Source organism: Anas acuta, chromosome 2 (assembly GCF_963932015.1).
Source record: "Anas acuta chromosome 2, bAnaAcu1.1, whole genome shotgun sequence".
Lineage (NCBI taxonomy): Eukaryota > Metazoa > Chordata > Aves > Anseriformes > Anatidae > Anas > Anas acuta.
This window is the reverse complement of record NC_088980.1, coordinates 81836538-81860170: the sequence shown is the minus strand read 5'-3', so window position 1 is coordinate 81860170 and position 23633 is coordinate 81836538. Positions and strand designations below refer to the sequence as shown.

Below are 23633 nucleotides of genomic sequence, written 5' to 3'. Positions count from 1 at the left end.
CAAACACACTTGGACATTTAGGTTTTAATGAACCAGCCTCTGAAAGTCTACTTTAGTCTACCAAAGCAGTTCACAAACCCTTCATATATTCAATCACTTCTCTGAGAACAGTATGTTCCCGTCTTTTGCAATAGCCTAGCTACTAATCGCTCATTCTTAGCACCAGTAGCACCTTAACAACTCTCCAGTAATGCCACCAAAATAAGAAATGGTCTTCATGCCTAACCCTTGGCATACCAGAAGATCCTGAGATATGACTGGGTCCAAAAAATGCAGATTACTGAAGATGCTTTTGGGGAGCAAGTGCTGTAGGAAAATGTGTTAGTAAGCAAATTAGAATGGTATTAACCCTCAATGTTAATCACAATATTTAGAGGGGGGGGATAAAGAAAAAACAACTACAATTTTCAGTAATTGGATAAATACAAAGCTAATATAATTTTTTTACCAAAAATTTTGTCAATAGAAGAATTAGACGGCAGAGTACAGTTGAACACAGAAAATTGCCTCTTGAGTCTCTGTGGAATGTCATTGCGGCCTCCCCCAGGATGGATCATGGCAGCCAAAAACTGAATATCCACAATGTTGGTAAATTCGCCTGGCTTTTCCAGATTATACAGTCCTTTCTGTTCCATAAGCTGTCTTACTATCTCATTAGTAACCTGCAAAATAGCCAGGTAGTACGTAACAGAATATTATACACACAACTAAATGAAATAAAAAACATACTAATGTACTTGAAAGTCCAATAAAGAATATAACATTATTTTCTCCCTAAAGTCCTTGCTTTTTATTTGTTTGTTTGTTTCTGGAGAAAAATGTACTGCTAGGAATAAGCATTCTTAAGTTGTCCTTTCCATTTGTAATATCTATGGACAAGAATCCTGGTGGAAGTAGAATTCCTAGCTTAGAATTAAACCCTCATTCCCAAATTCAGTCTTGCTTGTATCTTCCTATGTTGCATCTGCTACCAAATATTTTGATGAAATTTCCATGTGTAACAATCAGAAATGAAGAATGCTTTTTCAAGCTGAAAACACAGGATTACTTCCATAAAAAAAAAAAAAAAAAATTTCTTCCTTTTTCTTCCTTTAGCCATAAATGGAACCCCCTACTTTCTTGTTTGACCAACCCATTGACAGTACACTGTAAGAGTATACTTCTCTAGAAATTCTAACATTTAATTAATTTCCAATGCAGTATATTTCAGTAATATTTTGCCAATATAGATAATGATTACTTCAATTAATTTCTGAAAGCAGAAGTCAGTTCTTACCTGTCAAGTTCATAAATTTTAATTATTGTCTACAGAGACAGTTTGCTATCACAATTTGTGTGCAAAGAGGTTTATTTTAACCAACATTTATTAATTGTTTTGAGTAAAAAATGAATATTATTTAAAAAACAGTGTTAAAATTATACAGCCATGTTTTAACTGGCTAACTGAGCATCTCCAAGGCTCAGTTCTAGAGCCAGTCTTGTTTAACATTTTTATCAGTCATCTAGATGCAGGAGAGTCATGCATCTTCAGCAAGTTTGCTGATTACGCTAGAATCATAGGGAGGTACAGGTGACTGTCTGGAGTGATGAAAGACTTTGCGGAGGCATACAGTTAGATTGGAGCACTGGGTGATTAGCAACAGCTTGCAGTTCAACAAAGGAAAATGCCAGGTTCTGCACCTGGACATGCGCAGACTGGGAGATGAGTGGCTGGGGAGCAGCTCAGCAGAAAGGGATCTGGGAGTGCTGGTTAACGGCATGCTCAACGTGAGGCAGCTGTGTGCCCTGGCAGCCAAGGAGCAAAACACATTTTGGAGTGCATTAAACACAGCACAGCAAGCCAGTCAAAAGAGGTGTTTCTCCCGCTGTATTTAGTGTTGGTGTGGTCTCATCTTGAGCATTGTTTGTGGTTTTGGGCTTCACAATAGACATGTCCAGAGGAGGGCAACAAAGTTCATAAAAGGGCTGGAAGGCATGTCCTGTGAGGAGAGGCTGCAGACATTTTGGTTGTTTCCTCTGGAAAAAACAAGGCTGAGAGGTGATCCCATGGCTCTCTGCAACTCTCAGAGGAGGGGAAATGCAGAGGGAGGTGCCAGTCTCTGCTCTCTGCTCCCTGATCACTGGTGGCAGGATGGAAACAGCACAAAGCCGCACTAGGGGAGGGTCAGGCTGGAAGTGAGGAAAATGTCTTTACTGTGAGGGTGGCCACACACTGGAACAGGCTTCCTAGAGAGATGGTTGATGCTCCATGCCTGTCAGTGTTCAAGAAACATTTATATAATGTCCTCATTAATACAACTCAACTTTCATTTAGCCCTGAAGAGGTCAGGCAGTTGGGCTAGATGATCTTTGAAGGTCCCTTCTAACTGAACTGCTCTATTCTGTCTATTCTAAACTGCTTTAGTCATTACACTTATTTTAATTAAGTTCATGATAATATTAAGCTGGATGGGTTTTTTAAAAAATACTTTAAAAACTAAGCATAGATACCTTGTTTATCCTTTTATTGCCTGTCTGAGAGGAGAAGCCATTTTACAGTTTAAGACGGAAACAAAAAAAATATTTTGTCTGCTTCTTTCCTTTTTTACAAAACTAACCTGATCTCCCCATTCATTTATTATGGGCATATTCACATCATCAATGAAGACTGTCATCTTTTTGCCTGCAGGCGGACCATATGTTGTTCCCATGCGCTTGTCCACATAACTTTCTATCGTGCGCTGTTAAAAAGCAATTATTAACAAAATTAGCCCTTCTTTTTCATACATGATTCATTCATTAACCATATTATAGGTAAGTATATAGCAAGTTTCTGTTATATAGATTTTTACAAATTTTGATTTAGAAGATTTAAACAACACATGCTAGAGGTCATTGCAGTAATCCAACTAGACTGTCTGAAATCTCGTGCTATACAGCATTAGGTTGGCATCAGATATATGAAATATACAGTGTAGACAACCATGCCTTAGTTTCATAATTTTGAAGCCATCTCAAACTTTTCTTTTTAAGTTTCAAAAAAAAAAAAATTATTACAAGCAATAAGAGATAAAACTGTGACTACTAATTTTTGCCTGTTTGCTGATCTTCTCAATTGTAGGATATCATTAAGATGCTTGTTGCATTATTGCAAGAAATTAAGAAATCACCAGGCTTAGTTTTGTATATACAAACACTGAAATGGACTGGGACATTTCAGTTCTTTGATGTTAATGAGAATTGTAAAACGTATGCATCATCTTTATCTGCATTTGTATTCTGCTAATTTAATTTATAGTCTATGTAGCTGAAGAGGACATTAAATAATCATTGCATCCACGTGTGAGGGTAAAGGGAGGAGTATTCATCTCATGAGGGAGCGGAGAGGAAATTGATAGGGGAAAACAGTCATGCTCATCTGTTTGAAATGTAATGCTAAAGCTTCCGGTTCTGAAATTCAGTTTTGTTAATTACTAGTCAGACACTGAGAGCTTCAGCAAAGCTAAGACAATTTTTTGTCCTATTTTGCATAGAATAATGCAAAAATATCATAAAACTTCTAATGAATTTTAATAATCTTTTATTGTGATATATGTTTATTTTGTCTGTCTTCTGCCAGTTCAACTACCTGCTAGCTAGTATCTGTAACACTATGACAAATTAAACATCTGTTAATATTGCAAGATTAATATTGCAATAATCTGTCAGAGTGATTCTTGATGACTTTTCCAGCAGAAAACAAAATACTTCATAAAATCATTAAATGATAATTCACAGACACAAACTGAAGAGACTTAATGAAATATCTTTGTTTAGAAGCATGCTTACCACCACTGTTTTTCTTTCATCTTCTTACTATATATAAGCAAGCTATGTATGTAATATATGTATATATAAGCTATATCTTGTAGATGACACATTGAGTATAGACAGCACTTCTGCTTACAGCACAGACAGTGCTTAGGCTTGGCATATGAAACCACATTAAAAATATTTCCTGTATATTTATCGCCAGCAGGTTAAAGAATCTTGAAATAATTCAAAGTAGCTCAGCAGAAATTTGGACAGGCAGTACAATGCAGGATTTAAGGATTCATAGTTCTGTTTAGAGCAGCTGCACTGCATGTGTTACTTTTTAATGAGTAATATAAATTACTCAAAATTAAACTGCAGACAGCGCACACTATGACAGATTGTTGTGGGTAGCACTTACTTTAAACATGGATTTTAGTGAAATCTGAGTGAAGTTGCCGACAGCTCTACCCAATTAGTGAGAACTGATGTATTTGACATTAAAAATATTAAGTATGATGAAGGAAATAATAAGCATGGTATTGATATAGTCTAAAAATAGCTCGATAACTATCAAAGAAGTTAATGGACACACAGTTTACAGAAGTCTTTTTAAATCATGTGCTTCATCCATTTCAGCAGGTTCTTTTTTGCTTCTGCACTCATCTGCAATTAAATAAACCACTTTCAGCAGTATCTTCCCAATAAATTCTCAGTACATCCATTAGTCTCTGATTCCAGCCATGTTATTAGAAAGTGAATGATTACTATACCTGGAAAATTAATGGTGTAGTTGCAGATGAAAAATTCAAGCTCTTAGCCATGTGGCTTTCAGGGTTATATTTTGACATAAAACCTTTGATGATAACAGTCTTTGCAGTTCCTTGCTCACCAATTAGTAGGACAGCCTACACAAAGACAACACAGAAATAAGATGACACAAAAGAGCCATGTGTTTTGGCAACACCTCACCAATCCCATGTACCTTTTACGCAGAGATGAAATTAGAAAAATTTTAACAAGGGATGTGTAGAAGCAAAATAGTTGATGTCTTTGCAGGCTTCACTAGTTAAACATGTGCAGCTAATGGTCTTGTCAGTTAGCAGAATTTAATGAGCAAAGAAGTAGATCATTCAAATAACAACAGAAAAAAAGGAAGTACTGCCTAGAACCTCATCATCTGAAGGATTTCAGTCACTGCTGTTATTTTCTATATACTGCTTATTTGACATAGTTTTGGTGAAGAAGGGGTTGCATACCCTAAATAAAGGTGTATGAATGCTGTAACTGCTTCATCTGGCAGAATTCCTATCAGCAGAGTCTGGCACTCCACTGCTCTTTGTTCTCCCCAGAAATCACAGGACAGAATCACTTCTGCTCTGACCTGGCTACATTGCATTCCCATTATTTCTGCAACTGGAGGGATGGGTGTTGGGAAGACAGAAAAGGCTGGAAGCATTAATATTCCACAACTCATGTAATATTCATATGAACATAGCCCCTGGAATCACTATTATTGTTTTATATCACACACAAAAAAATGAAATTCTTCTTCTTCAATAATATCCAGTTTCACTTCTAATTCAAAAACGTCATCATGCATACTATTATCATAATTTTGATGTGAAATACTGGCAAAGTACCTTGCTCTGTTTTGCAATAGTTTCAATAAGGAAATCCATTCTCACGTTGTCAACATTTGGAACAAGAATGGAGCTGTACTCTGGAGTGCTGCTACTAGGATATACGTACTCTTCAACACGTGTATTCCAGTGCATCCAATTACCTAATAGAAAAGAAATGAACTTAATGTTTTATAAATACAAGGCCTTTTCACTTATTTTATTTTCCATCAATGCATGGTATTCTCTGTAAATTCAGACCAAAATTATCTAAGAGTCTTACTCCTCTTGAACCCCTGAGAAAAGCAACACGGTCCACTGTCCCAGCTGTTTCCTAACATTATGACAAGAACACAGTTTTCCAGCTTGTCTATTTTTGTTCACTTGACAATTCATTAGCACAAAATCCATGTAGATTTCTGTAGCATTGTATCCACATTCTGAATTCTCAAAGGCAACAGGGAAAAAGCTTTATGCAGCATTACTGGTAAAGTGTAGTTGTAAAACTAAACACAAAATAAGCTACAAAAAAAAAAAAGCACAATTTTAAAATAACTTCTAAGTTCTACCCCAAAGCACTCAACAGGGTAACTAACCATCAGATGCCACGTAATAATCAAATATGGTATCTTCACTGCCTTCTGGAATACAGGGAAGATCAAGCTTTATTGTTGCATGATTTCGTAGCCAGTGCTCCATTTTGCATCTGTCTTCCAGTTCTAGTAACGCTCCGACACTCCACATAAGAGAGAAGATATACAACCTTTCCAAGTATTTTGGAGTCAGTTCCCCTCCTTGCTCCTAAAGGATTAAGTTAAATTTTTGTTTTATTTCAATGTGTTTTCAATAGCCTGAATATTCTACTTGATGATAATCGCTAGTAACATCAGGTTAAAAGCCTTCAGTTATGTTTAAATTTAGTGATGTTGTTCCCAACTAATAGACTGAATCAGTACCTAGTGGACCACAAAAAACAGAAAACCACCAGCAAATACCACTTTCAACCACCCATTACAGCATTTGATCTGTTTATTTTATAGTTTATAATCTGGTAACAATCCATAAGATAAAATAAATAAATAAACACCCTGAAGAAAAGCTGCTGATACGTGTATGTATTAACACCAAATCCAAAAGTGAAAAGAGGACACAGACTAAGTACTGTATTCAAAAGAAAAAGAATATATTCCTCACCATCCTGCATCTTCATTTATACTCCCAAGACATTAAAAAATCTCTCCACATAACTGCATGACTTACAATTATACCCATTAGATAAATAAACATGAAAAACCCTACACTACTTTACCTTAGGTGGGATAAGACCTTGCAGCATATTAATGCTCTGCATAATCACAAAGGCTTCCAACATCTCAGTCTTGCTCTGCAGAGACTGAATACTGAAGCGGTGTAAGTCTGGGAATGATGAAGAGTACAGCTGACGTAGAATTTCAGCTTCTTGGAAGGAACGCCTTTTCAAAAATCCCTGTTACAGAGTACGGTGAGAAAATAAATTTAATTCCTGATGAAAGTCAATCAGTTCGGCTCTGCTAATTCAAAAGATCCTGAAAGCATGGAAAGTTGATTTTTCTTGAGAGGGATAGGGGACTCAGTTCCCTGTTTTTTAGGCACAGTTTGGGAGCAGAAGTTCCAACTCTTTACTCAGGGTTGGATAACCACCAGAGGTTCAGCATGGATACTGAAGAATAAAAGCACTCAAAGTTTTTAACAGCACAAAAAGTATTCTTTCAAGTATTTTTTAATCACAGTTGCTGTGATTAAACTCTGCAAAGAAAGAATTGATTTGTTCTTCACAATGTTAGCATTTAGCAGTGATGCACGCTACCCCTGGGAAAATCTGGCAATTGCGGAGAAAAAGTATTTCAGAGAGGATGACTGCCGAGAGTCCATGAACTTATGCTGTGTGTCTGAGTAATAGTAATATTTTTATTGGGCATCTCTGTATCTGTAATGTTGGATAAACAAAACCTAATTAAAACTGTTTTATAAGATTGTAGAACAGTATTTGTTCTTTGATGTCTTTAGCTGAAAGCAGTAACCTGCTTCTTAGATTTACTCAGAAGTCTTCCATCATTTCTGTGGTGGAATGCTTCTTATCTACTTCTCTTGAATTTATTTCCCACATAAAATACACTCATCAGCAAAAACACTTGCAGATTCTTGACCAAAATTCAAACTAATACTTGGAACAAACTGAAAAATAGTAAATACAATCTAAACATAACCTTTTTCTCTTTCTTATTGTAAGGGTGGTTTAATACTGAAACAGGTTTCTCAGAGAGTCTTCTGGTGTCTATGTTGAATGTTGGAACTATGGAGATACCCAAAACCCACCTGGACACAGCCCTATGCAACCTGCTCCAGTTGTCCTGTATTGAGTAAGTGACGTGGGTTCTACTACATGGTCTCCAGTGACCCTTTCCAGCCTCAACTGTTCTGTGCTTCCATGATTGCTTTCCACACATCTACCTACATAATCTTCTGAAACTTTATCTTTTAAAGTCCAAAGTAAATAAATTATTACAAATAGGTAGATGTATGAAAAAGCTTTCTAGAGACAAGTACATGGAAAACAAAGAGCAAAAGATTAAATGGCAATACTTAAAATACATATCTGGAACTTAACAAGCTGTTCAGAAGATATTAGGGTAGATTAGAAAAGCTGGTAAAATATTATTGTTTTTCAAGGTGTTGGTGAGTAATGGAACAAATACCTTTGACCACTTTGCAATATCTGCTTAAGAAGCATGTTAGACAAGACTACCAATATGGCAAGTTTCAGATCTCTTTCAGTTAATTTGGAAATTGCTTATGCCTTGGTATATGATATCCCAATAGGTTACTATATTTAGTTATTTATAAATTATAATCACAGGAAATCTGAATATATACAATGTTCTCTTAAGCTATCTGTATTTTATTATTTTTCAAAATGCTTTTGAAATATCAACGAAATCTATGTTCACTTCAGCATCTAAGAATTAGGAACTAAAGAAAAAAACTTAATTCTGTTAGTAAAATAAGTAAACAATGCAAGATTAACAACTACACTGCCTGCTGGAATATGTACTATATATCACTACAAAACAGATTCAAAGGAAGATGGACTGGAAAAGACATCAAGATGTTTTGTTTTTGAAGTAAAAACAAAACAAAAACACAAATATGCTATTGGCTCAAATGATAAATAACTACAGGTTGCAATTTCAAAGTCAATTTCTTTTTTTTTTATGTAGGGAGGGTGGGGGAGTGAAAGGGAGGTTGAAAAGGTTGTTTCACGACTGAAATTAACTTCATTTGTTTTGTGTTATCTAAAAGCAATAAAGAAAAAAAAAAAGCTTCATGTTTTCCTTTTAACTGTTGCTACCACCAAAATAAAAGCATAAGATCATTATGGAATAAGTGAAACTACTTCTGTGCAACGCTTACATCAAAACAACTAAATTTAGTCTCTGTATCACTTTGAAATGAGGAGGTAAATCAGGTCTGATAAAGCAAAATTAAATGCCCATTTTCTTGTTTTGCTGTCTTTACAGCTGAATCTATAGCTTGATTTAAACTGAAACATTCAACAGGCTGTTGTCTGCAAATAAACAAGGAATATATACCAAAACAAGGAGGAAGATTTGTGAACACCTAACATCAGTAGGCCATAGGCAATGCTGTAAGTATGGAAAGGAACAACACAAGTGGAATCTCATGGAAGTCACTGTCCTAGATTCATATTTTTTCATTTACATTTTTCCAAGTATCTGTACTGATAAGGAATCATGTGTTTTGAAGTTCAGTGGATTATCTCTCAAGCAAAATTGGTTTGGAATATTTGCAAATTGGGTCTTGCTGCATTTAAAACAGCTAAGCATCCACTATTGGAAAAAAAAAAAAAAAAAAAAGAGAGATACAAACTATTTGATAAAAGCACATGAATGGAAGGATTGAAAACCAAACCAAACCAAACTGTAATATAAAAGCAAAAATAATTACATTAATAACTGTGAGAAAATCCCTATGGAAAACTCATGTAAAAGATTTTGTGTGCTAAAAGAAAAGATCAAGAACAGAAAATAACAAGGAGGATCGTTATTAAAAGCATAGGTAGAGTACATGAGAAAGCATGTGTTACTAAGAGTTGCACTGCCATCTTCTTTAAGAAATAGAATATATCACGTCTTATGACGTAAACTGTTAACATTTGTCTCCAAAGATATCAACATTTTCATACCAAAAAAGGCTTTCCTTTGTTCCTTCAGGTGTGAAGGACCACAATGAAAACAGTTACTATGCATTATCACTACAGAGTCCAAGCATAAACAGCTCACTTTTTTTGTTTTACTTTCTAAATGAGTTGGAGGTAAACTCTCTTAAATGCAACAGCAGCCAGAGCAGTAACAGAATATTTGTGTTTCCTGGGGGATTTCTGAGACAGATGCAGTTTTATCAGATCATACACTTAATTGAGGGAATGCTGGAGATTTTATAAAGGTTGGAGAGCATAAAAAAAATGAATATTCCCTGCTATCCCTAACCTTCACAATAAAAATAAATAAATAAATAAATATTTCTAAAACTATGGTGAAAATTTTGTAGAAATCTTTCCTCTTACCTTAATTTTGCTGTCCTTGCAAAACGCTTCCTCTTGTCTTTACTTTTGGTTTGTTGTGAATAAAAATATGAATATCCCAAAATACTAGATTCAAAATGCTAGGGGCACTCCGGTAGAAAAAAATAAGATTAGGTACTAGAATAATTAGGAAAAATATTTGACTCAGGTGCACTAGCATCACTAATCAGACTGGGGAAAAATTACAGCAAAAGGTCCAGAGACTCTTTCTTGTGCTTTTGGATGATTTTCAGTAGGGAACTGGGTTGGAATTGAGACATTTTGCTATAATATTAGTTTGTGCAGTTCCTAACTAGAGGTTGTGTTACAGATTGGTGTGAAGCTTATTGAATTATCAATTAATAAAAATAAAAAACAGGGAAGAAGACAGCATGTGTGTTACTCTTTCAGTACGAAGAAAAATATATCCTCCGGCATTCATTAAAAGATTAAAAAAAATGAGAAAATGAGAAGCAGCTTATAGGGGTTTTATGATTTTTTGAGAAATCTGTTTTCTCTACAGAGAAGCTTTTGTAACAACAGTAGAATGCAACTGCAATTCAGTTCCAATAACTGTATCAAATCTGCCTCCTTAGACCTGCTGGCCATTCTTCTTAGTAGATGTACAGTGCAGGATGCAATTGGTCTTCTTTGCTACAAAGGCACACAGTTCATCTACCAGTACCCTTCAGCTCCTTTTCTGAAGACCTACTTCCTAACCAGTCAGCCCGCAGCCTGTATTGCTGCATGGGTTTATTCCATATATCTTGCATTTGCTTTCATTGAACATCACAAGGTACCTGTCAGCCAGTTTCTCGAGTCTGTTCAAGTCCCTCTGACGAAGCTGTTTGCAAACATGTTGAGTATCTACTTCATCCCCTCATCAATGTTGCCTAACTTGATGAGAAGAATTGTGTTTCTATTCAGCAGTCGTTGTTCCTCAAAGTCCCCTGGTCACAGAAATCGAGCCTCTGCCTGTGACAGCTGACACACACTTCAGTAATGACCTGTTGGATGCACACACTCCTACCTGAGCCTTTCATCCTGAACAGCAGGATCAAGAACATCACCTGGGTGCCCTTGCCCTTCATCCTCAGCCCCAACAGCTCTGCAATCACTTTTGACAACCTCAGCATTGTCCCTCTAAGTTTCACTGCACCCGTACGTATGAGCAACTTGAGTAAGGAGGCTGAGGACAGGAAAGCCTTAGCAGTCAGTCTGCTACCAAACTTAGTTCCTCACAAGCACCAAACCTCTGTTGCTGAGTCACAACAGAAGGGCATCTCCAACACAGAAGGGAGTCTCTGATGACAATCACACTCCTTTTCCTCTTCATTGGTTAAGGCTAAGCCAGTTCTAATGTCTTCCCACATGGGTCTTGTTTCTCCTCACCTGTTCTCAAGGCATTATGCCTCTTCTACCATTGCAGATCTGCAGGTGGAGAAGCAGTCTCCCTTCTGTTGCCAGTCACAAGTTTCCAGGCTTCCTTATCTTGGGAGTTTCTGTTCATCAAACCTTTGAATTCAGTCTATTACAGACGCTCTTTCTTACCGTTAAAGGGCTCTGGATCTGGATGCTTCAGTATCTCTGCAAAGACCCTGCTGATCTCCTATTTGTCTTTCCTGAAGGCACATGAGTCTTCTCACTTCCCCCCCCCAACTCCTTCACTTGCTAGTTCCATGCCAAGGACACACCTCCCCGGGGGCTGCACTTACTCCAGACACTGTCTTCTGCTCAGGCTTTGGACAGGTGCATACTGTCTCTCTCGTGATTTCTGTCTCTACTGAAATCACTCATGCACTAAGAACAGCTAATCCAGTCAGTACTAGAGACCATGTCCTGAGGCACATCAACTTTTCCTTGATTGTCAGACAAATCAGGAATTTATGGACAAGGAATCCAGTTAAAGCAAGCAAATAAGACTTACAAGCATAAGAGGCTTTATGAGTTAAAAAGATATGAAATTTGAGGATTTCTTGAGGATTGCTAGATTTCTGAGTCAGCCTGTTTGCTCTTTCTTCGTTGTTCTGAAGCTGCAGCAGAAGCTGCTAAGTCAGTGTTTTGACAGCTGAGCTGTTCTTCAATTGCATAAATTACCTTGAATTACAGATTTATCCAAATGTGAAATATATTAGAGTTGCTATTTTTTTAAGTGTAATGTGTTTACTATGTTCCCCCCAAAAAACATACTTTGTGCAATCTACCATAAACTCTGCTATATTAAATACTCAGCTATTTATTTATACAGCTTAAAGGCTATTTCATAGAGTCACAAAATTATGTCCTAAAGTGGCAATAGTAAAGGGCTGAATAGAACCAATAGAACTTTCAATATATAAACAAATATAATTACTTAAGTACTGTACCTCAAGGATAGGGCTCCAGCTGAGAACTGAAGAACTCATGAATACCATCCCATTCCTTGAAACTGTTGCCGGAGAAGCATTATCAATATTATGAGGCTCAAAGACTATTTTACAATTTGGTGCCATAGGTATACGATCTCCATTTGCAAGGGTTAGAGTTCTGTTATCATCCAGGACAGAATTAAGGTTCTCAATCCAAATAGCATCAACTGGACCATCAAGAACTATCCAGATGTGGTCACCTACAGTCCAAAATAGAAAGCAAAAATGCCTATGAAAGAAGTTCTAGTTTCTTTCATGGACCAGTTTCTTCTCTCTTCAAACATATTTTCAATTAATTCTGAATTCATGCACACAGCTACAATCTCAGCTTTAAATACAATTACCATTTCCATTACTCACTTTCAATTAAGTACTTCAGTTTGTCACCTTATCATAATAATTATCCGTTACTCAGTATATAAAGTGTCATAAGCATAAGTCATCAGTTTGTAATAGTCTGCAACAGTTTTATGATTCCAGTCTTCAATTCAATAATAAATTAGGTTTATTTCAACTTACATAAAGCAACATAAAGATAGAAACTGCAGAACTATTTAAAACCACCATTCATCTGTTTCCAGTACGCTAGTGTAAATGTAGTGAGATTAACTGAAAGGAACACTTGAAAAAAAAACTTTCTCAAATAGCATGCTCACTTTTGTATATAAAAAAGGACCATTAAGAAAAGATTATTGGTTTTGATTCCCCTGTTTATAAACTTGATCCAGCTCCTTTGGGAGCTGTTCCAGCTCTTTCCACTTAGTACTGCGAATGTATCGTAATGCATGCTTGTGTTTCCTGGGAGGGTCTGGGTCTGTGCTGCTCACCTCAGCTAACTACTGGGCAACCAGCCCCAGCTGGCAAGGCCCTTGCCCTGGCAGTCCCCTTGGCTTTCAGCTCGCCGTCCCTTAGGATGCCAGCCCTGCTGTGCATTGCCAGATAGCTCTGTAGTCAGAGTCCCACTCTCATCTGCTTTCAGAGAGAATCTTTGCTGTCTAGGTGCTGGGTTGCTAGGCATGAACCAAGAAGGTTCAGGATAAGAAAACTCACTTCTTAGCCAAACACCTTTATATTTAAAGTTTTTTCATAGCTATATTACAGGCTTCTCAGGCATGAGATGGTCTTCATGAAGAGTCATTACAGGAGTACTGCAAATGGTGAATCTGACTGAGAAAGTCATGTGAGTGTACTAACTTAATATTTCATGCTGAGGGAAAAAACAGTACCAACAATTAATGAAATACTACATTCCCCAGGGTACTACATTTCCAAATTTGAAACAAAACCAATAAAATTAAATCCAAACATTTTTTCTATTTTAATGAATCTGTATCCTTAAAGACTATGGATTTTTTTTTTAATTGAACAACAAATGTTTGCATTTTCTCTTTACACCTTTTTCTTCCTTTTTAGTCCAAATGGCCTAATGATAAGGTCATATACTAATATTCAGACAAAACAAGGAAGAATCTATCTAGCACCAAACCACCAAGGCCTCTCCTTTAAATAATATAGCAGACTACAAATATGCCAGAATTATTTTGTATATGTCAGAAAAAAAATTAGTTAGAAAGAAATTATCTAGCACCATTTCAGATGGCATGTGGCCACATGACTATGGCATGTGCAGGGCTGGCAAGATATGATACAACTTAAGAAGATTCACACCCTTCTATTACGGCAGTTTGAGACCTGGTAGAAATCCTGACAGCACCAAAACTTTATATTATAGCAGTGCTGTAGGAGAAGATTCTGACTTTTCACTTTCTTTCATGCAAAAGCCTATCATTTCAAAGAAAAGGAAAAGCAAAACAGTATTTGCTACACTACACAGTTTCAACAAAAAGCATTTAGACCAGAGACTTTTTAAATACAATTAACAGAAGTTCTTACAGCTATATTCAAAAATAAATAAATAAATAAATCAGCTTTAGAGAGACCTGCAGCTTGTTTTGTTTTGGAGGAAGGATTTTCTTTGGTATACCTTTCTTGGCTCTTAAAGTTTTTCTCCAGAGTGTTGAAAATATTCCATCTGTCCAGTCATTGGTTGCCACGTCAAGACGTCCAAACATCTGTGGTGCAGTTATAGCTTTAGGATTCATTCTCATTTCACGATGTGGCTGTCCACAATCTATGCAGGCAGATCATCAGTTAGTTGTGGCATTTCATTTCAACAGTCAGAGAACTTCAACAAATTCAACATCATTACACCCATGTGGTTGGTTTAATATGCATTCACCATTATAGTGAGACTGTGTGCTTACTTGGAAAATTTTCTAGCAGCACAAAATGATAGAAGTAGTAGTTATTTTATCCTGCCGATAAAGACCCTGTCTTGTTCAAAAAGGAAAAGACCTAACTACTTATGGTGAGGGGGAGCTTTCAGCATTTCCTCAGCTGAACAAGATGCTTTAACCACTTTTTTCAGCTGCCTACCCAGGCAGTACTTCTCTTTCTCAATGTTTCTAGAATAAAAATTTCTGATATATGGAAAACAGGATGTATATATTGTATGAATTTGAATGTCAAGTATTTTTAAGTTTTTAAAAGATGTTACCATGATAATTTGTAGTATCACAATACACTGAAACTGATTTTCCAGTAAGTTATCCTCACAGTGAAGTAATTGAGGCTTCCTTTGAAGAAACAAAGCAAAATTTTATAACATTTATAATATAAACCTTCACATACCTGTCATGGCTTTCATCAAAGTGTGAATGCAAGTAGTTTTTCCTGCACCACTAGGCCCTAATGTCATCAGTCCATGTCTTACCCTCTGAGTTTCAAAAAGCTGGATAACTTTCAGTTTCCAAGGAGGATGACAAACAAGTCCAGCATCCTCCACCTATAGATAGCAACAGAAATCCAGATTACCACCACTTTAGCACACATGATACTGTGGTATTTCAGTAATCTTTCTTCAATAGAAGACTACACTCTTTTTAAAGGTTTTGTATATATAACAAACTATTTGGAAAAAGCAGAGTTTTTTGGTGTTCAAATATGTATTCAGAACAATAAGCTAAGATAAACCATTTTTTCTAACTCTTTTTTAGGGTTAATGTATCATTTTAAGAAAAAGACAAGAATTTTAGAAATACTCTTCCTAGCAATGTCTTTCGTAGCTACGAAATGTCATTCACTTACCAGTCAGAAAGACTTTATTATTGTTATTATTATGGTATGTTTCTTATTATAAAGTTCCTTAAATGCCTACAGTAGCCTAAAATTCTTCTGCATATCATTTTGATAAATATTTTTCAGTGTGCAGAGAGATCTTGGAGTAACTTCTGCATGTTACCCTTCTGAGAAAAGACATGCTGTTTCAAAATCGAATATTATATGATTGTTCTATACCAGTAAGTTCGCTAAAGCTTTCAGGCTAACCTTCCTGCCATGATGTCCCCATGAAATCTCCTGTTCGAAATCAACTAAGTTCTGAAACCAGAGGACTGCCACAGTATATATGTGTGCATGTGTGTATTTATGGGTATATATATATTTGAGACAGAGTGCTTTTCTCATCATATATTAAATCACGTCACTTTGTATATTAAAGAGAACTTTAAAACTGCCAGTGCTTAGGCTAGCACTAATACATTCTGTATCACTCATGCCAGCTCAACTTATTTACTCTACTCTGCAAGGAAGCCAAGAAAAGAAGGCTGCACAGGATGAATTCATCAACACCAACCACTAAGTACAAGCTGCCACCAACTCTTCAGCACCATCAAGAACACAACTGCTGAAGCAATGGAGTTTGCAAAGCACATCATGTGTGAAGACATCATATGCACCATTTTCATGGAAACATGACAAAATTCTGCTATCATTTACATCTTAACAGCTCTTGAAGCTAACAACAAACCAATCAAGCTGACTTTCAAGTACTGATTAAAGCTTTTAAACTTCTTTCCAGAGTCCACATGTATCCAGTAATATTTACTGGATATTTAATATACATAATAAATAAATAATATTTATCCAGTAATATTACATATACAAGGTAATGATGCACCCGAAGAACATATCTGAACTGATTTCCATCTTCACATAAAACAAGATGGTCACTTCAGTTATTCCTTCAGCCCAATCAAGTCCTAATGGGCACTGATCTTTTCTTAATGATTTCTAATACACATGGTTTCTGCAATAATCTTGTAGACTAGTTATCACTCATATTAAAGAGAAGCATGTTCACAAACAGACTTTATATGTTCTGAAAAGAACCTCTGTTAACAGCTGTTACACGTACTGGATCTGGTTGGGATGGAGTTAATTTGCTTCATAGCAGAACATACGGTGCTGTGGTTTAGATTTATGACCAAAACAAACCAATGTTTTGGCTATTACTGAACAGCACTTGCACTGCAACAAGGCCTTCTCTATTTCTCACAATGCCCTGCGAGTGCGTAGGCAGAGAGTGGGCAAGAGGCTGGGAGAGGACACAGCTGGGACAGCTGACCCCAACAGAGCTAAGGGATATTTGTTACCATACGGCATCATGCTCAGCAATAAAACTTGGAGGGAAGTTTCTCTGAAGTAGCTGTTGCTTGGAGACTCTTCTTTCTTCTTTTTTTTTTTTTTGTTCTTCACTTACAAAATGACTTAATCCCATAACCTTATTTTTCCTCATTTTTGTCCATAGAAATCCCTCCCCCTTATCAGTAGGGGAAAGTGTGCAAGGGACTGTGTGGGGGCATAGCTGCCAGCCAGGGACAACCCACCACAACATATAAACACAGGAAAACACTTTCATTCAAGTAATGATGGTTTCTTCTCGATGATCTTTTCACAACAGCTTCTGTTTCCCTTCCCTAATAAAGGCAGCCCTCTTAAAGTTGACTCTGTCCTAACCTAGCTGTTTTCATTGTACTGAATCATTGCAGCTCCAAAAACACAACTAAGAGCTCCATTCAACAAATCATTGATCCTCATCCAAGACAAACAAAACTTGGCTGACCACTTTGGGTTTCTCTAGATACTAAGGTTTAGTAGAATGCAAAATAAAGCACAGCATTAAGCAAATGCCCCAAATAAACTACCAAAAATTTCTACACTGTCACTGCACTAAATTGCATTGGACCATGCTATGCAGCTGAACTCCACCACAACTCTGCTCTCTCACTCCCACTCAAAAAAAAAAAAAAAAAAAAAAAAAAAAAATACAATGGAAAGGTGGAAAGGGCTCAAGGGCCTAGATAAGGACAGGGAGATCACTCACCAATTATCATCATGGGCAAAACAGACTCAGCATAGGGAAATTAATATAATTTATTGCCTACCAATAGTGGACTAGAACATTGAGAAACTAAAAAGCGAGCTAAAAACACCTCCCCCACCCATCCACCCTCTCCAAGCTACTATCCCCAGGCAGCACAGAGGAACTGGGACTGGGCGCTGTGGCCAGTCCCTGGCACTTTGTCTCCACTGCTCCTTCAGGGTCCCTCTCTGCCCCTCCTCCACATGGGGTCCCTCCCACAGGACGCTGTCCTTCCCAAAGTGATCCTCTATGGGCTGCCCACAGGGAGCAGCTCTCCAAGAACTGCTCCAACATGGGTGTGTGCTTTCTTCTGCACTGACCTTGGGGTCTGCAGGGCTGGTTCTCACTCCTTTCTCCCAGCTGTTGCTGTACAGCTGTGGGTTTTGTTTGTTTTATTTGCTTGTTTGTTTGTTTTGTTTGTTTTGTGTTTCTTCGATCTGCTCTCCCAGAGGCCCAACAGGATCTCTCCCTGTCTCAGCTCTGGCCAGCAGCAGGTCCCTTTTGGAGCCGGCTGGAGCTGGCTCTAATCTGACATGGGGCAGCTGCTGGGCTCTACTCACAGAGGCCACCCCAGCAGCCCACCTGCTACCATGCAAATGCAATTGCTACATAAACCCAATACAGTTTGCTGTTAAATGGAATACTTTTTTTTTTTTTTTTAAATGGAAGACCATACCTTCTATGTCTGGTCTCGTAGTTTACCAACAGTAGACCTGTGAAGACCATGTTATTGTCACCTCTTTTTAATTTTCTAGGAAATGACAGTTTAAAGCATAAGATTCAAGTTCCATGTGGTTTCTCCTAATGGAAGCTTAATTTAAGAGTCTTTTTTTAAAAACAACTGTATAAACTACAGAAAGCAAAACAGTTTTATAGACATTAGCTGATGATTCAACTTTTCCTTGCTAAGAAATCCATAAACAGACCTATTTATTTATAACTAATCATATTAAATATAAGTAAATGAGAAGTCATTTACTCAAATTCTTCAGAAATGTGTTTTTTCATGCTGTTTTTTCTTCTTTTTCTTGATTTTTTGAGCTTTTTATTTCTCTGTTTAACTATTAGATAATTATTTGAGGAATTATTGAAATTCTGGAGGAAAGTTTAATAAAACTGATCATTTTCTAAATCCCACTGATGTTCTTTAGTCAGCCCTATCACAATGTTCCATAAGATCTAATGGAAACTGAAACAGAGGAAATGCTATTTTAGCAAAATCTTTCCTCAAGCTCATATTCTGTTGATTAGACTTTATACAACTATTAAATCCTGATTCACATAAGGCAAATGTACATACATATGTTTTTCAGACCTATCTCCACAAATGATTCACAAGAAAACCACAGGACACCACAACAATTCAGTGACATCCTTAATGATAAGACTAATACTAATATGCCAATGATAAAGATTTATGGAAAAGCTTACTCTTACCAGCTGGGTAGATTCAGCACCAGTAATTACTAAAGACATCTCATCATACTAGTTATGCCACAACAGAACATATCAGGAGAAACATTACCTGTTTGTCAATAGCAGCTTCCAATTCAGGATACTGTACTTTATCAAGGTGGATATCTGGAAACAGATCTTCAATTAGACTTAGGAATAAGGGTTCATCTTCATCAATCTAGGGAAAAGCAAGAGAGAAAAAAAAAATATTTTTTTTTCCATTTATTCTAGCATCTCAAAAGACAACCTTTAATTATTGTGGGCTAAAGAAATATTTAAAAACCTAAGGAACAATCTATAGTAACCCTTTAGGTGCTAAACACGCTAGCAGGACAGAGCAGAAGGAGATTGTGTGATGCCTCCAATAATGAAGTTATTGAAAATAAGCCACTGAGATACCAGTTTAATTTAATAAAGTATATTTTAGTAATGCCATTTATACAGGTAGATTTATTTTTTTTTTGTCTAAGGTGTATAAAAGATAATAAAGGAGATGAAGTATCACATCAGAAGAGGTTTTGTTAACTATTTAAGTCTGTTGAGGTAGTACTCATTAGTAAAAATAACATTTTTAAAGAGTGACTAAATACAATAAGCAGAACGCTTTAGGCCAAAACTTCCAAAGAGGCTATTACACAGAGTTCTATTTGGTCATTTCTTTCTATAGGTAGCAGTGGAAATAAGTTTAAAAAAAATAATAATCTGAACAAATCAAGTCATCTAGTGAATTCAAGATTTCCAAGCTAGAATTAGAGTAAAGGCCACATCCAGTCTGCTAGTGATCACCTTAACAGATTTAAATTGTGAGCCCAGAAACAGTTGGCTCCAAAGTATAGTTTAATTAATTTACTATGTCCTCAGATCTTACCAGTTTAGACAGGTTCATGTCTCTCAGCACACGCATGACTATGGTAGACTCAGTATCTGTGGGATTTGCTCTTTTTGCCGCTCCCAATGTGCGTAGCACTGACAATATATTCCGCAAACCAAAATCATAGTGCACCTAAATTATATACAAAGTTTGGGAAAAAAAATTCCCTAGTTTATGGGAATGAAACAATTCAGACTTATCATTCAAGGTATGAGAAGCGGTACTTGTGGTACAAATGTCTCCTAAAATCTGTGTAACCCACAATGCCCCCTGAGAACCACAGAGACATTCATTCACTCCCACGGTAGGATGGGGAAGAGAACGGAAATGAAAAAAGTGAAAAAATTCATGGGTTGATATAATAAGTAAATGCATAAATTAATACTAATAATTTGTGTCACCATTTATAGTCTTTCCTTAAGATAATTTTTCTGCAAATGAAAACTATCACCTGTTTTGAAAGCTGTTCTTCACACAGCTTGTACAGTGTGAAGAACTTCCTTGCCAATACAACATTAGCAATAAAACCACAGCTAGCCAACTTGACACGAATTATAATTTGACGATCGGGAACCATCATGGCCACTGAACGGAAGTTGATCTTCAAGTTTTCAGGAAGTTCTTGCCGTCCAGCATATCCTGGGTTCTGGAGAGAAGAAGAAGTTCTGATGGTGACTACTGTGCAGAAACCAAAGAATCAGCAAAGTCTAATTTGACAAAAGTAACTTCTTGGCTTTAAATCCCGTTTTAAAAATGAATTATCAGCTAAATTTATCACCATATCTTTATAGAATTTTAGCCTCTCATATATGAGGTATGAAAGATGTTACACCTGAACACTTCAAATCTAGATTTCATTTGTCTTACAGGTCCAGTTCTGACTAGCTACTTTTAACTAACGTCAAAGAAAAAGACTCAGTAAACTGTCTTTGTTAGCAATGCTCACATCTCAAATTGTCAGTGAATTCAAAGAATGGAGTGACATCAGAGTTAGCAAGTACATTTAACATATCAGGTTAGAAGCGATAATCATACAATCATCACTGGCATATCAGAAACCTACTGAATACCTACCATAGTAAGAAAGATGCCAAATTCAGGGTTCATTTCCACATGATCTCCATCAGTAAAAATAAAGCTTTTTTTATGTTCCTTCTTACATGTCAACACAATTGCAATTTGCTGTGCAGCTACTGATAGTACTGGTAAATCAATACGATTGAATTCATCAAAGCAACCCCAGGAGCCAGACTGAGCAAGACCTTCAAAGAGAAGAGCAACTAAACATCTGACGATTATGTTGCTAATCCTTTTTTGGTATAATTCATAAGACAAAAAAAAAAATCTGATTCATCTGCCTTAGGAAAAAAAAAAAAAGTCTTTTGGAGGGCTTAGTAAGGAACAAGCAGAAAAGTTTGATTCTTTTTAAGGTAAGAAGGTACAAAGTTTCTACAGTCCTCAAGCTTTTCAATGTTCTCTGAAACAACAACATTAGATTTCTGCTCCTTTTATCAGTATCTTCAACATTTTTTCTGTTCCTCCCTATCTCCAAGAAAATCCCTGCAATAAGTCTATGAAAGTATGATGTAATGTCAGTAGTTTATTCCACATAATAAAATGAACAGTAAAGACAATTTCACCCAAAAAGGAGCTAGAGGCCGCTCTGTGCCAGAATTCCATTCTTCCACAGCTATTTGGGGGTGGGGATGGGAATCATCATCACTACAGTTGGTATCAATTTCTGATGATTAAAATAATGTTTGTATTTACCTTCAGTGAGCTGCGCCAATTGTTTTAAATGTATCTACTGCTATTGATGTATTTCTTTCAACTGGTAAGAACTTTGACATTTGTAATGACAAAATACTAAAATCTGAATCCAACACATTCCACCAGTCCAGTAATAAATTTCACACATGCGTACATTGGCAGTCCCCCTTGATTATTTTAAGGGTATTTATATGTCCTTTCATAAACTGTCTAATCTTTTTAGACACATGTATTTCTTGGAGAGAGTGTTGCAATGGTATTTTACATTCATATCAAGATATTAATTACTTGTGTTTGTTAAAAGACAGAGAACCAGCTGCTGATTATGTGTTAATCTTAACTTACAAAGTTGTTCTCTAAGCATTTGTAACCTTCATATAGTCCACATCTTACCTTTGAATATCCTCCCAAGTCCTCGGAAATCCATCTGGTCTGAACAGTTGAAGACCACTACATATTTACCAAGACACCGTCCCATATCTTTGATGGTTTCAGTTTTCCCAGTTCCTGCAGGTCCCACAGGCGCTCCACCCATATTCATGCCTAAAGCTTGAGCCAAAGTGATATAACATCTAAAAGACAACAAGCTATCATCACTTAACAGGCAAAGTACACAGTTTTCTATGTTGTGCCAGAGGCTCTTACTCAAGTGTGTCACATGAAGAACATATTTAGGAAGACAAGAAAAGTACTGAAATGACATGCCTCTAATTACAATTTAAATCAGCCAGAAGAAAAACCCTTCACTCAGCCTCTCATGCGAGTAATACTATGGTTAGTCTTCATACATAAAAAGCGGAAAAACAGATAATCTTCAATAACTGGCAACCTGAAACAAGGGAAGAAAAAAGTTACAGCTACTCTGCCTAACCAGTTTTGTTAGCTTAATTCCTAAATTGCTTTATCTAAAGTAGCTCTGAACTACATCATACTGTGGAGTACAAGAATAAAGGACAGATATCTTTGACATTTTATCCACCTTTAAAACTTGATTAGTGTATCTCATTTTCATAAATGAGATTGGTGTGTGATGCTGTAGAACACCATCTGTCAATTGTATCTAAAGAGAAGCTGCAGAATTTTCTGTATGAAATAGTTTTAAAAAATCTATTTATTTCATATCCCTTATTTTGTCACTTATTTAGTCATTTTGTTTATAAATCCTTTTGTGTGTTATTAAAGTTAGGTAGGTAGGCCTACCAGTTTATTGCAACTGAATAAACTTGATTGTCCTGTTTATTCTTCCCTAGCTGTTACCATTACTTGCCTGTAAACATGTATTTTGTCCTCTCTCTCTGCATACTGTTACCTGTTGGATGTACCTGATCCTTGAGTATATTAGCATCGTATGCACACGGATCATAATCCCATGCTTTATATACATAATGAACACAAAAGCATGTGGCAGAAATAAAGCTGGTCGGAAGGTAGTCCATATTGTATGGAACAGAAACAAAAATATTAACATATTTCATGTAAATTTATTGACTTTGAAAAAGACTGGGAAGGACAAACTCTGCTGAGATCTATTTTGCATATAATAAGAATGACTAAATTGCTCTTGTAAATGCCTAGATGTGGAGTGAAAGAATAAACAAATAAAATCAGTCTTTGTCACCTGTCTGTAAGAGGAGTTATGACAAGCCTGTCAGTACAGCCCAAGAATTCATTCTGGTATGTGAAACCCACATCAGTGATATTAATCATCATTTTATCAGAGTCTTCATTAAAATAAAATCTACACTGTTTCAGCCACTCGAAGTCTGTAGGGCTCTTGATATGCTTGCAACACTAAGAAAAGAGGAAAAAGAGAAAGAGTGTGGCATTCACGGTTAACATTTATTTCTGCATT

The 23633-nt window shown here is 36.5% G+C and overlaps 1 protein-coding gene across 1 annotated transcript in view; it reads right to left on the bottom strand.

Moving 5' to 3' along the window:
- Positions 1 to 23633, bottom strand: part of DNAH5 (dynein axonemal heavy chain 5) — a 143868-nt gene that overhangs the window by 52841 nt on the left and 67394 nt on the right. Inside the window, exons 35-49 of the mRNA XM_068670986.1 lie at positions 23400 to 23572; positions 22175 to 22353; positions 21086 to 21273; positions 20463 to 20657; positions 20009 to 20143; positions 19211 to 19318; positions 15114 to 15267; positions 14407 to 14553; positions 12381 to 12622; positions 6703 to 6879; positions 5990 to 6194; positions 5415 to 5557; positions 4545 to 4679; positions 2598 to 2720; positions 449 to 662 (exon numbers count right to left, since the gene is read on the bottom strand). Of these exons, the coding sequence (XP_068527087.1) occupies positions 449 to 662; positions 2598 to 2720; positions 4545 to 4679; positions 5415 to 5557; positions 5990 to 6194; positions 6703 to 6879; positions 12381 to 12622; positions 14407 to 14553; positions 15114 to 15267; positions 19211 to 19318; positions 20009 to 20143; positions 20463 to 20657; positions 21086 to 21273; positions 22175 to 22353; positions 23400 to 23572 (2518 nt within the window). The remainder of the gene's footprint in view (positions 1 to 448; positions 663 to 2597; positions 2721 to 4544; positions 4680 to 5414; positions 5558 to 5989; positions 6195 to 6702; positions 6880 to 12380; positions 12623 to 14406; positions 14554 to 15113; positions 15268 to 19210; positions 19319 to 20008; positions 20144 to 20462; positions 20658 to 21085; positions 21274 to 22174; positions 22354 to 23399; positions 23573 to 23633) is intronic.